General features: G+C 39.7%; 1 protein-coding gene across 3 annotated transcripts in view; it reads right to left on the bottom strand.

Moving 5' to 3' along the window:
* Window positions 1–12,984, bottom strand: part of dgkb (diacylglycerol kinase, beta) — a 127,739-nt gene that overhangs the window by 50,223 nt on the left and 64,532 nt on the right. For all 3 annotated transcript variants that reach the window (XM_049583322.1, XM_049583321.1, XM_049583324.1), the window contains 5 exons: window positions 12,488–12,589; window positions 8,171–8,244; window positions 7,506–7,580; window positions 2,475–2,560; window positions 1,754–1,843 (listed from right to left, as the gene is read on the bottom strand). In XM_049583322.1, coding sequence (XP_049439279.1) covers window positions 1,754–1,843; window positions 2,475–2,560; window positions 7,506–7,580; window positions 8,171–8,244; window positions 12,488–12,589 — 427 coding nt within the window. The remainder of the gene's footprint in view (window positions 1–1,753; window positions 1,844–2,474; window positions 2,561–7,505; window positions 7,581–8,170; window positions 8,245–12,487; window positions 12,590–12,984) is intronic.

Raw genomic sequence — 12,984 nt, 5'->3', positions numbered from 1 at the left:
ACAAGATGTGTGTTTAAATGAGTCCAGAACAGCTTCAGCTAAGTGACTGATACTTTTGAGTGGCTTACGATAACATGAGTGCAGACTATATCTGAGTTTGCTTGGGTTTATTGATTTATAGGGATGATATTGGGTGATTTTCTTTTGACCTTCAGAAAAGGGACTTGTGCAGCTAGAAATATGTAATTAAAATCTTTTTTTTAAATTTTCTTTTACTGTTATTTACTTTTGATTTTCATTTAATGCTCAACTGATTTTGTATGCACTTTTTTATTGATGCTATGTATCAGTGATTTTGCCCTTAACAGAATTTAAATTTTGGATGTGCTGAATATTAAGGCAGTACAGGAGGAGGTGCACATTAATAATCCTCCAGGACTGTAACATGCTCATGTTTAACCCAAACAATGTGTCATGTGACTGCAGTTGCTTCAGATCCAGGTCGGAACACGTTCTCACCACAAACGAACCGCACCAGAGTTCGTTTGTAACCAGACCGAGACCACCTCTTCAAGAAGGTCTCGGTCCGGTTGATTTGGTGCACACCTGAGTGTGATTGCTGTGTTCACACCTGCCCAAATGAACCACACTTTGGGGGCAAACGACTTTGAGTTTGATTGAACCGAACCAAACATATGTGAGGGCAGATGTGAAAACACAACCAGCACAACTAAATCAAAACATCAGTTTACAAACTCTCACACAACTTGTTAAGTATAATCCAAGTCTCATTTATCCTGTACTTCCCTTCACTAAAACATTATGATTTAAAACAATTTTGCCTCTGAGTAGGGTGTCCTAAATTTGCGCGTACGCATGAGCTTTGCTTGAGCAGAGGCCAAACGCACACTCGTGCCCAGGCACACTACTTGGCCTTGAGACTGTTTCAATCAATCAATCAATCAATTTTATTTATAAAGCCCAATATCACAAATCACAATTTGCCTCACAGGGCTTTACAGCATACGACATCCCTCTGTCCTTAAGACCCTCACAGCGGATAAGGAAAAACTCCCCAAAAAAACCCCTTTAACGGGGGAAAAAAAAACGGTAGAAACCTCAGGAAGAGCAACTGAGGAGGGATCCCTCTTCCAGGACGGACAGACGTGCAATAGATGTCGTACAGAACAGATCAACATGATAAATTAACAGTTTGTTTGTACTGACATATTTTATATCATGATGTTTTAGTGTAAATATGTGTTTGAGAAGTACTGAACATCCAACTGGATAAATAAGTCTTGGATTATACTGCATGAGTTGTGTGAAAGTTTGATATAGTTTTGCTGTTTTCAGCGTGCTCTCCATTTATTTTAATTTATGATAAATGTTCGCCTTTTTTGGATTCTCTGTTCAACGTGGAGTTTTCTTCACAAATTCAAGTTAACACGCTGTGAGTAATTGTTACAAAAATAATCATTTTGCAAGGGAAGTATCATTTAAGACAATATTTTGAAATACTGAGTAATTATTTTGATTAAGTTTCTTATTATATGACTGAACATGTTTTTTCCATCACACTGGCAGAAATGGACTTCCATACATTACAGCAAAACAAGTCTTTGAAGACAGAACTGTGATGGACATTTTCACTGTTTTCTACACATTTTATAGACATTAATCTATCAAGTTTAAATATAATCTGTAGATTACTGTATCTGGTCATGATATGCACACTGTATTTAGCTATGAATGTAATAAGGTGAATTAAGGCCATGTATTTCACTGCGATGTATCTATTTTCTGTCAGTACCTCCTCCCCATCGCAGACATCTTGCCAGGTCGTTGCCCGTGCCAAGAGGAAGTATACACACGGGGGGGTTCCTGTCCAGGTTGGCCTTATCTGGAGCAGCGGGACAAAATATCACAACACGATGCGAAACAAGGCCAAACCAAGAAAAACAAACTCACTGCAATGACTTGCAAAGAAAGCATCAAATCCGTTTTGCAGCCCCACTTGTAAACCTACAAGTCAATATGAGCGTGCAGTTGTACAGTCTATTTCAAGAGACCGTTATTACCTCTCTTTGTTTTGATTGATAAAAAATTGAGGCAATTTTTGAGAGCCAGAACAAGTAACACGTCTTCGAGACCAAATAGGAGGAGGCCAGGTGATTTTTTGATGACAAGCATGTTGTTTTCCAACTCACGTAATCATCCCATTTTACCACCCCTGAATACGCAGGCTCGCATGTAATGAAAGTGTTTATATACAACCTATAAAGTACACTTTACCATTTCAGGCTGAACAACAGGCTGGCTATGAAAACTAATAAAAACAAATGCAATTTTACCAAAAAAGGAAATGAAGTGTTTAAGTTCTACGATGTTGTTCATTACCAGCACAGACAGACTGTATGAGTAAATATAACAAAACACCTCAGGAGATTTTAATGTGTGTAAAATAATAACTGGGACCAGATTCTTGATAACATTGTGATTAAATATTATGAAATGTACAAAATGTTCTTTACCTATGAAGTCCAGGATCCAGCCCACAGTGCCGTCCCCTCCGCAGGCCAGCACTCTGAAGTCAGGAACATCTCTGAAGAAGTTCAGCCTGCAAACAAACACAGTCCACTCCGTACATCACTTCTCACTTTGTGTTTTATCCTGCAAAACTTATAAATGTTTTGTGCTTATTTACAATTTGTCATCAGCTCTCTGGTGAACACTTTTAATGTTTACATCTTTATAATGATGACATTTATTCTACAATATGCAGATTTGCTTCTCTTTTCGACCAATAATTTCAGTGGGAAAATTAACCCCTCAACGTACCGTATCACTGCTGATATAAGGCTGAAAATGTAACTCTTGTGTTTGTTGACATGCTTCATTGTTTGTGTTCTGCTGTGTTGGTATAATATTATTATTAATCTTTTTCTGACCTTATTAAGACTCAATATGTAGGGACTTATATAGCTAAAATATTTTTGTCACAAACTGTCTTTGCACATTTGAAGGCGACAGAATACAGAAATGAACATAAAACAAATAAACCCCCCCAAAAAAAACAAATAAGAGAATATTTCATGTTTTACATGTACTAAAGGCGATGCATGAACAAATACATAAACCAATTGTTTCTCAGTCATTTAGAGACAATTTCTTATATACTGAAGGATGTTGCAGCCTAATTGACAGAAAAAATATTGGCATTGTATGTTTCTGCAAACCACAGATATGTTACACTGCACGTTACTATGTTATCGATAGGTTAAAACTTTCTGTTTCAGTGACGTTGTGGTTGAGGTTTGGTTTAAGACTCAAAAGCCACTTGGCTGTGGTCAGTAAAATAACATATTTCACCTTAAAATACCTGCTTTTGGGAGCACAATTTTAGCTATCTCGGTAAAAAACAACCCCTTTTTGTGGTAGTATCCCACCAGGAAACACAGCCATGTCACTGTAACCAACAACTGCTAGTCGTGGCACTAAACGCACCAATGTCTCAATAAAAAAAGACATCTTGTCATGGCACTATCCCTGCTGATAGGTTGCTATAAACACCAACATTCGGAGCCAAGAAAACAGCTGGAAACACAGCAATAACTCGCTAAAGCACAACTGGTTTTGCTGCTTGTTGATCTCAAACAGTGGTCTGCAGCTTGTCTCGCCTAGGTGACATGCCATCCACTATCCCCTCCACCTCCCAATGACAAAGTCAGCTCATACAACGTCACTTTAGAAATGCTGATACGATATGTATGAAACATGGTGTAAAGCAACATACAATGCCAAAATTTTCCTCTGGCTACTGGGCTGGAGCTTTCTGAGACTCGCTAACAGAAGTAATGAATAATTTTCTGTTGTGTGAAACATGTCATCAGTTCAAAATATATATAAAATTAGGAAAACCAAAGTTTCAATCTGACAAAACAATTTAATGTTGTTTGAGCGTTACAGGAGGCCCCCAGGACCTCAAACAGAACATTAGTGTAAACACTGGCACTTATTTTGTATGACTGTATTGTGTCAGGTTTATGTTTTATATCCTGTTGCTCTAAAGGTGATAAAAAAGTTAAAAAAAAAAAAAAAAAAATCACTTTATGGAATACATTCAGTGCTGCATTATCACTATTCTGTGTATTCCTGCTTCCTTTTCAAGGTTTTTTACTCTGCTATACAGTACTGTCATGTTTTGTTTTATAGAAAATTATTCTTTTTATTTTGCTCTAAAAATGCTAGCTTTGTTCAAGTGTTCAAAGGAATGGTTCTTTAAGACATAAAGCTTTTCTCTTGACAATAAGAAAAGTGATCACAGATCTGTGTGCAGATCATGAGCATGTTTCTGAGCATGCTGCTTCACTGCAAACCCCCTCTAATCCCACAAAATAACACATGTCGCACTGACAATTATTCATTGGGCGAGCTAGCCTGCCTGTTCGGGGGTTAATTGGATCATGACAGGCAATGTTCAGTCCAACTTCTTCCGTTCCTTCACAATAACAAAGCCCTAACTGAATGAGCCAGCCTCCAAGCCTCGTATGGCGGGTAAATGATTCGCTCAATTACTCTCCAACTGGGACCACAAACCACATTAGATGCAAAACAGACGGCCGCAAACATGAAAGGCAACTTTGGGGATATTTAAATACCAAGAAACAAACACTTAATTTGCTGTAATTGCATTAGTGAGGCAGCTAATTGACAGCAGTGCGTGCGGCTGCTTCGGCCTGCAGTGTCCGACGGTGACCGTTCACCTCTCTAATGTGTGCGGCAGTGCGTACACTTGACTAAATATTAACAAGGTTACAGCGGGGCAAGGTCATCTGGAATGTTGTCAGCTCTGAGGAGAAGCTCTGGGTTCGGCTCCAGACAGCAGAGGGGATGCAGGTGATGTTTCAGGCCACGTGCAGGGACACCAAGAGAAGAGAGACAAAACAGGGCACACAAGGTCAGCCCCAAAAACTTGGAGCTGCGTTGGCACAATCTGTGGCGCGAGAGCTGTGCCAGCTTCTCGCACAGACAGTCGAAACAACCTCGTGGAGGTTCTTTTCCACCCTGCGTGTGCCGCTGTGTATTTATTTTTTATAAGCCACAAAGAGTCTGTTTTCAGATCTAATCAAAGCCAAACAACGTGGCGGCACGGCAGACAGGCATTCCTGTATGTTGTGTGCCACCAAAGTGGCGAAGGAGCCTTATGCATGTAAATGATCCATTCATTTTCTTAATCACAGATGTGAACCATAGGAAACCTGATGCCGCCTGCACCTACAGCCTGCAGAGAGCTCCTCGTCTGTATGCATGATCACATGTGGTATGGTGAGAGTTTCAACCTCTCTATCCGTCAGTCGCCTGTGTCACCGGCTCTACGTTCACATGCAGGCTTATGCATATGGAGCCGCCGCTCATCTGAGACTACAGCATGACGCTGTCGTCTCCAGGATTTGTTATGTGTGAACTCACCTCATTTGTGTCTGTGCTGTGTGAGGGAAGTGAGAGGGGACTCTAATATTAAAGGCCTCTCTTGCATGTGATGGTGGTTATTATATGTGAGCAACAACAAGCCTGTTTGTAAACACAAGATCATTATCTGATACTGTATGATTTGTCAGTCTTTCCTTCTTTCTATTTTGATTCCAAGAACAATTAACGCCATTATTGAGTATTTCAAATGTCTAAAATGGGTTTGAAATGCAACTTGATGTGAATAGTGTCATATTCTGTATCAAAACATTCACATTTAGGATTAATTTATCTTTTCTGAACAATATTTCTCATCTTGCTTCTTCAAAGAGTGTTGCAACCTTGTGAAAAGTTTTCTGCAGTGTATTTCATAACTTTTAAAATAAATTAACAAAAATAAGTGATAAGTAATGCAATAATGTATTTAAGATGTAGTTTTGCCACTGAAAACCTAAAACTGTTCATCACTGTAGTGTATAACATGGATCTATGAAAATCTCTTTGTTTTAGTTTGGCACTTTTCTCACATTTTTTAAAAGTTATTTGTCTCTGAGCAGTTATTAATTTGAATTATTACACCTGCTTTCTTTTTTAACATAGAAAATGGACTTTATGTATCTGATAAACTTAAAGGATCAGGTCATGATTTTTAAGTCTGTCTCTTAAACCCAAGCTGACATGTCCGTATGAACTGAAAATGGTTTTTGTTTGCAGTTTTCCTTCATCCTGTTAAAACATTATAAGATCCCTTCCCAACAAATATTCAAAAGTTTGTGTTTTTGTAAAAAGTTTCCTTTTTGTGTTTCCATGCTGAACTGTGATTGAAGGAGTAAAAGGAATTTCACTTTTATACGACTTTATACTTGTCCTCCACTACATTTCCAGAGGGAAATATTGTACTTTTTACTGCACCACATTTATCTGACTCTAAGTTACTCTACAGATTAAGATTTCATGAAAAAATGTTATAAATTTACAAAATATGATACTGTTCTTTTAATCAAAGTATATATTACAGAGGAGTTAAGCTTCAGTTGGCATGCAAATAACCTTTTGTCATATTTGCTGAAACGGTCACTACATCCACACAGCATTAAAGACAATAGACAATTTTTTTGGAAAAAAATCATGTCCCTCCCAATTCAGACCAAAGATTCACGACGAGACAAAACTTTTCTAGGACGTCGCAAATCTTTGGTCTGAATTGGGCTTCATGGCATTTGCAAGAATCTACAGCATCTGAAAGAAATCAACCAATCAGAGCCGAGGAGTCTATGACACAGCTTTCAATCATGTAAATCACTGCTCGTGAGCTGCTGTCAAACTGTCAAACTAGGCAGCGCCGATCAAATATGAATCAAGATTCTGTTACTGCATTGTCTATTTCTCGCCTCAGAGGTTTTCAGAAAAATATTTTAGTGTACTGTTTAGCTGTTAAATAAGACAGTTAGTGACCCAGCAGCCATGTTGGAAACAGTCGAGCAAAAACGAAGCACCACCCACCAGCCAGAGCAAACTTTCTAAAACAGCTCTCATCAGAATCTTGATTCATATTTGATCAGCACTGCCTTATTTGACAGTTTGATTACAGTTCACGGAGTGATCAATATGATTGACAGCCGCTTTAGAGGCTCCGCGGCACTGATTGGCTGTTTTCCTTCACAAGCAGTAATGCCATTAAAAGCAAAGGGAGAGGAACATGATTTTTATCACAGGTTGTATCTGTCATGTACTTCTGTGTGGATATTGTAACAGTTTCAGCCAATATGACAGAAGTTATTTTTGTAAGTTACTAACTGTAGCTTTAAAATGTGCTTCATCTCCACCAGTTCTAACATTAACTGTTAAAGGATCACTAATAAAATTACTGTCAACAAGTACTTTTACTTAGGAGTGTAAGCCATTTAGTTTTACTTCTTAAATTTAGGAGTATTTTTAGAGAGCATTACTGCTACTTTCACTTCTGCGGATACTTTTTCCACCATTACAGCAAGCAAAACTGTTTTAATGTACATATGTGTATCTGATCTTTAAGACAAAAAATGTGACCCTTTCCTTGAAGTGATCTGACCATGTCTGAACACAGTACGTACCCCGGCATGGGTCCATTCTTGGCCAGGTTGTACACTTGCCTCGGGTTCAGAAGATACTGGAACTTTCTGTAAATCCTACAGGAGTGAAAATATAGAGAGATCAGAAAACATCAAGACGACAAACAGAAGTAACAATGCAATACAGATTAGGCCTAAAACAATGTGTATTCAGTGCCAGATTTTGTCCTGTAAATGCCGACGCAGACCGGCGTCCAATCAGAGCGTTGACAAGGCAGTGGAGTGGACAGCAGGGTGGGACATACCCAAAGTCCCCTTGAGGAGAAACCATTAGAAAGACTAATTCATTTTAATTTCAATTTCATTATATCAACTGGCTGAAGTCATATTTTGATCTCATAATTTAAACAAATGAGGGCCGGCGTAATAAGGAGTGAATGAATATGTTTCAGTAATAACCCAATTAGCCCTGGGTTAAAGAAAGGGGACCAGCCAGAGACGTGACAGTGAGGAGGGTGGGAGGTGGGGAGGTATGAGCTGACGGTGAAGGCGTCCGGCGCTTTAGGTTAATGTTATTGTGTTTTTATTTGACTAAGTAAGCCTAGAGCACTTGGCAGCCAGAGGCCACGGTGCCGACTTCCCTCTGCAGCTGAGGAGCGCAGCTTCAGAGGCCTCTTGTAGCATGTTGAGACAGATTGTGTACTTACCTCTCTCCTTGCTTCCCCCCGCTCTTCGGATTGACAAACACTAGCAGAGGATGAGTGCCCTCTATTGTTGTGATCTGAATGGGAGATGTCAAAACAAACCGTTGGTGTTTGGAGACTGCAGGATGCTTCACAGGAATTCACTTTCAAGCCATATCCCTCAGACGTTTTGTCGAGTATATACGGCACTTCCAAGCAATGCCAGTCATCGGATTCATTTCACACTTTTCCTGTTTCACTGCAGAGGTGCACAAGTGGTACCTGGCTACGGCAAAGTGTGGGCGCTCACCGATTCTTTGCCTGAGTCCAAATTTAATCTTGTGTTAATTATAATATCTAATTATAAAGGAGAGCAGTGATAAAGTCCCCAAAGAATGTATTGCTAAGGCAAAATGAATCACATAAATGTTCTTTTTCTGATCAGCTGGTGTAGTATATTCAAAGGGTCCCATTAAATGTGTCAGTTCACATGTCAAAACTTTCTGACTTCCCCACTCTGTCTGTGGCACTCAGCCCCAAAGCCCTGTTATTCTGACTGAAGACACATATCTGTAAAAACTGTTTCATTTCTCTAAAGTCTCAATAATTCCCTTAAAACAGCTGGGCACTGTCACTTTCAGCAAACGTAACTCAAGCAGGAGTAAATGGATACAGTCATGGTTAGGGGGCGTGGTTAGGGCACAGTCTGCGAGGGGAAAAACCTTCAGCTGGCAAACACTGGCAAGTGAAGTATCGAAACTCATATAGGAGACACTATTATATTTACTATCACTATGATTAAAATGATCATAACATCAGTACATTACAGCCACTAACGCTATAATGTATTAGACTAGTGTGTTTTAGTGAATTCCATGCACGTTTGGAGACAGTATGACAGTGCTAACATTACTCAACGCCATTTTAATGATGGACTATGATGTCATCACGTAGGGATTTGCAACTTCACGAACTACAGGTCTTTGGAGGCTCACGACTTTTTTACCGACAGCCAAACAAAAAGCATAGGTAAAGCATTTTTGTTTAACCTGAAAAAGCCCGAAATTGCTATCATCAATCCCACCAGACTCCATTTTAATAAACAGTAATTTTAGCATGTATAGATCCAGCGTATTTTCACATCTAACTGAGGGAATTTAGGGTTTATTTCAACCAAAGCAGAGTTGGTAATTGTTGAAACAGTGGAAAGACAAACCACACAATGGTTTCTGTGTGTTTTACTTTGTTTCTTGAGTTTGAATGAGGTGTGTTTTTACGATGATAAAACTACTGTTCATTTAAATGGAGTCTGGTGGGTTTGGCAATAGCGATTTCAGGCTGTTTCTGGTTAAACAAAAGGATCTTTCTCTTTAGCAAAAATGCCAATCTCTGTAGGGATCCTTTCCATAACATTGTCAGATACTTAAAAAAACAATCTGAGCCTGTCAGTGGCAAAAATAAGAACTTTTAGTGAAGATAAATTGACGTTGAAAACATTTAACGACAGAGTCAAGCCGTTTCAGTGATGATTTGAGATTGGACTTCTGCCCAAGCAGCAAAATATGACAAGCAGTGATGAGATCATGTTAAGCCCTGTTAGCTTATGCTAACTGGGTAAAGAGAGCGCTCCTTCAGAGCTGCGTTGATCAGCTCTTGCTGCCCCACCCGCCTACCATCATAAATAGATTCTAACTCTGTGGAAACACTGAATTCTCAAAATAATACGCTCCGAATCTGAAACGGCATCAAACTATTTTTTAAATTTTCACTTGTCCCTGCAATTTAGTTGCAAAAGAATGCCTATGAACACTGCAACATTCACCAATACTTTTTTGAAAAGCTGCCGTGAAATCAGAATTTCAGGCCACAACAATCACAAAAACAGCCCGTGTGATCCTGGAGAGACTGATCTATGGTGCATTTTGTTAGGGAATATTTTCAGTGGTGAAAAGTAGACATCAACTACACTAACTGATCTATTTTTATACTTTTTGGACAACAACGGAGCTCTATGGCACAGAGGGATGATATTAGACTTTGTAGTGTTTGGTCTTTTCATGGGATTATGGATTAAAAGAATCACTGGAAGAAGAGATATTGTACCACAATGGGACGTTCCCGCTAAATAAAAGATGTGTAAATAAAATTTGTTGATAATAAGAAAAATATAGAGTATCTCAAGCAAAATATGTCACAAAAACTACATGATATCACACTTTTGCTCCAGTTTTTACCCACAAATGTAGCAGATATTACCATTTTCTTAGAAATATGGTGGCAGATGATATTAAATACAGGCAAGGTTTTACTAACAACCCATCCATCTCTCAGCCAATCAATACTCTCAACCTGATAACTCATGATTCACAATTCAGTCATTATAGTTATTTGTCACCGCTTCCTAATTGGCAGGGCAGTTTGTCTCGGGTGACGTGGGGAAGGATTTTCTCTGAGCAGTGAAGTGAAACAGTGACCAGACAGACAGACAGACAGACAGACAGACAGACAGAGCCTGCGGTGCCTGGAGGCCAAGCTCACAAAGAGCCACATAAACAAGCTCTAATCCAGCGGCTCCCCCTGTTTGAACCGTGCAGACAACTCGCCCCGTGCTCTCCCTGACACAGATGAAGCGCTTAACTCCCCCTGTCTGCTATCCCAGCAGGCCAAGGGTGAATTAATGAGCTCCCTGTCCAGTCCAGAGTGATCCATTACTTCCTGTAATTATAAATAATAATCTTGATTATTATGCTGGTTAGCCGGCGAGAGGCATAGATGGATGTGCCTGGGATATGATTCATCATATTTCTCTCCCAGCCACGCGGAGACGAGCAGTCGCCACAGACAGCGGCAGGTTTCCATCGCCGGCGTGCTGGCTGACAGATATTAGAGAGGATCAGGGTGGACTGGGCTCTGCTGTATGATACTGATTACCAGCAGGGCCTGCAGAGCCACATCATATGTCCTCAGACCAACTGCAGAGGTTCATTTCAGAACAAAGGTCTGATGCATGGATAGTCTCTTAAAATTAATGTTAACGTTGCTGGTCTACGATCAGTGCAGGACGCAGCAGCTAAATACAGTACCTCCTCAGTCCTGCTGAATCACACTGACTCCCTGTTCGTTTTAGATTTCAGTTCAGGATTCTCTTGATCACTCTGAATCACTACAGTCTGGCCCCGCTTTAAATCTAAGATCTTTTACCTCAAGACAAAAAGTGTGTCATGTTTTTACAGTTTTAACACTGACTCATTACTGCATTCTTTATAATTTGGTGGGTTGGACGTCATCGACCACTCACAGACAACAGCACTGATAGATTTTTATCTATAAAGCAATATTGGGCAAACTTCCAGCCTACCTCTGCACCCTTCTGTGTATCAGCTCTGGGAGTTACCAGCTACACTCCTCCAAGTGGTTGCTTTTTACTTTACCCCGGCTTTTAACAGATCTGGGGAAAACTGCATTTTTACACTTATATCCTTTGATGAATTTCAGGGCATCATAAAGAATGTGATGACAGAGACGTGTGCTTGTTTCCTTGAGAGGCCACGATGTTTGACTAATTGCTGTTTTATTGTGGATTTTTTTTTTATTATATGTTGTATTTGTTGCATTTTAAATGTGCTTTGATTGGCTGTGACCTCGGCCAGGTCTCTCATTTTCAATCTCAATGGGACTTCCTGGTTAAATAAACTTTTAAAACCCCACCTATCTACAGTGAGAGTCAAATCTTAGTCGTCATAGTCGTTCTCTTTTTTTTTTTTTTACCCATTGATCCACGTCCTCATTTGCAATAATAGTTTCCTTTTTTCCCCACGCCAGAGAACAATTAAACAATTAAACAATTTGTCTTGACTTCTCATAGGAACTCATTTTATAGCGCTGTTGTTGTCAGGGTGAGCGTGTAGTTCAAGACATCAACAGACAGACAGAGCGCGTCACTATGTTCAGTTCCTTCTTGCCGCGGCTGTAAACAGAACATTCGAATTTCTCTTACAGAGACGCTGCATTAAGCTGTTTTAACTTGCCTCCCCCCGCTGACTTTGACAGGGCCGTTCACAAGCTCAAATAATATTTAGAGCTCTATGGGCGCCATGTTCTCATGTGAGTGCACTGAATAATACATTTATACCAAGATAGGTTATTTACCATGATTCATTGGGAGAAACCAAGCCACTCTATGTGAAATCAGATATTCTGCACTCCCATATAGGATGAATGGAACGATCCTTTGTACGTAGGCACATTTTCCTGCAACTGCAATAATGCGACTATATGATATGGTAAAAACAGAGCAAATTAAAGCAGGAGAATTTGACACTGAGGTTTAAAACGACTCACCTGCAGTCCCTGACCGTCCACTGTGACGGAGTTGGCCCTCTGCATCTTCCCCCGGCTCGACTGGCTGGACCGGGAGTCTTTCCTCAGCGTCGATTGTCTTTCCTGGGGTCAAAGGTCAAACAGCAAAGATGTTAGAGGATCTTAAAAGGTGGTTTTCATTCTTAGGGCTTATAAAACAAATTCAAAGAAAGTTATGGACTTTGAATAAACCTTTTACCTCATTTGGATTATTCAAAAACAAAGACATGTACATGCATCTTAACTGTATATGAGTCATACTTTTAGTGTGTGGCAGTTGTCTTGGCCTGTTTATGTTGTTGTTTGGATTATTGCTGTAACCAGGTCTGTGGCTACCGTTAAGGACACTGAGGTCATGGCGTTGGCATTTTTTTTAATGAATGAATGAATGAAAAAAAAAATATTTTGTGATTCATCATCTTCTGAGGTGCTTTGTATTCCTGGCAGCAGGAGCGAGGCTTTGAAACTGCATTTATACC

Source organism: Epinephelus fuscoguttatus, linkage group LG8 (assembly GCF_011397635.1).
Source record: "Epinephelus fuscoguttatus linkage group LG8, E.fuscoguttatus.final_Chr_v1".
NCBI lineage: Eukaryota > Metazoa > Chordata > Actinopteri > Perciformes > Serranidae > Epinephelus > Epinephelus fuscoguttatus.
The sequence above is the reverse complement of the archived record's forward strand: the minus strand, read 5'-3'. Positions and strand labels throughout refer to the sequence as shown.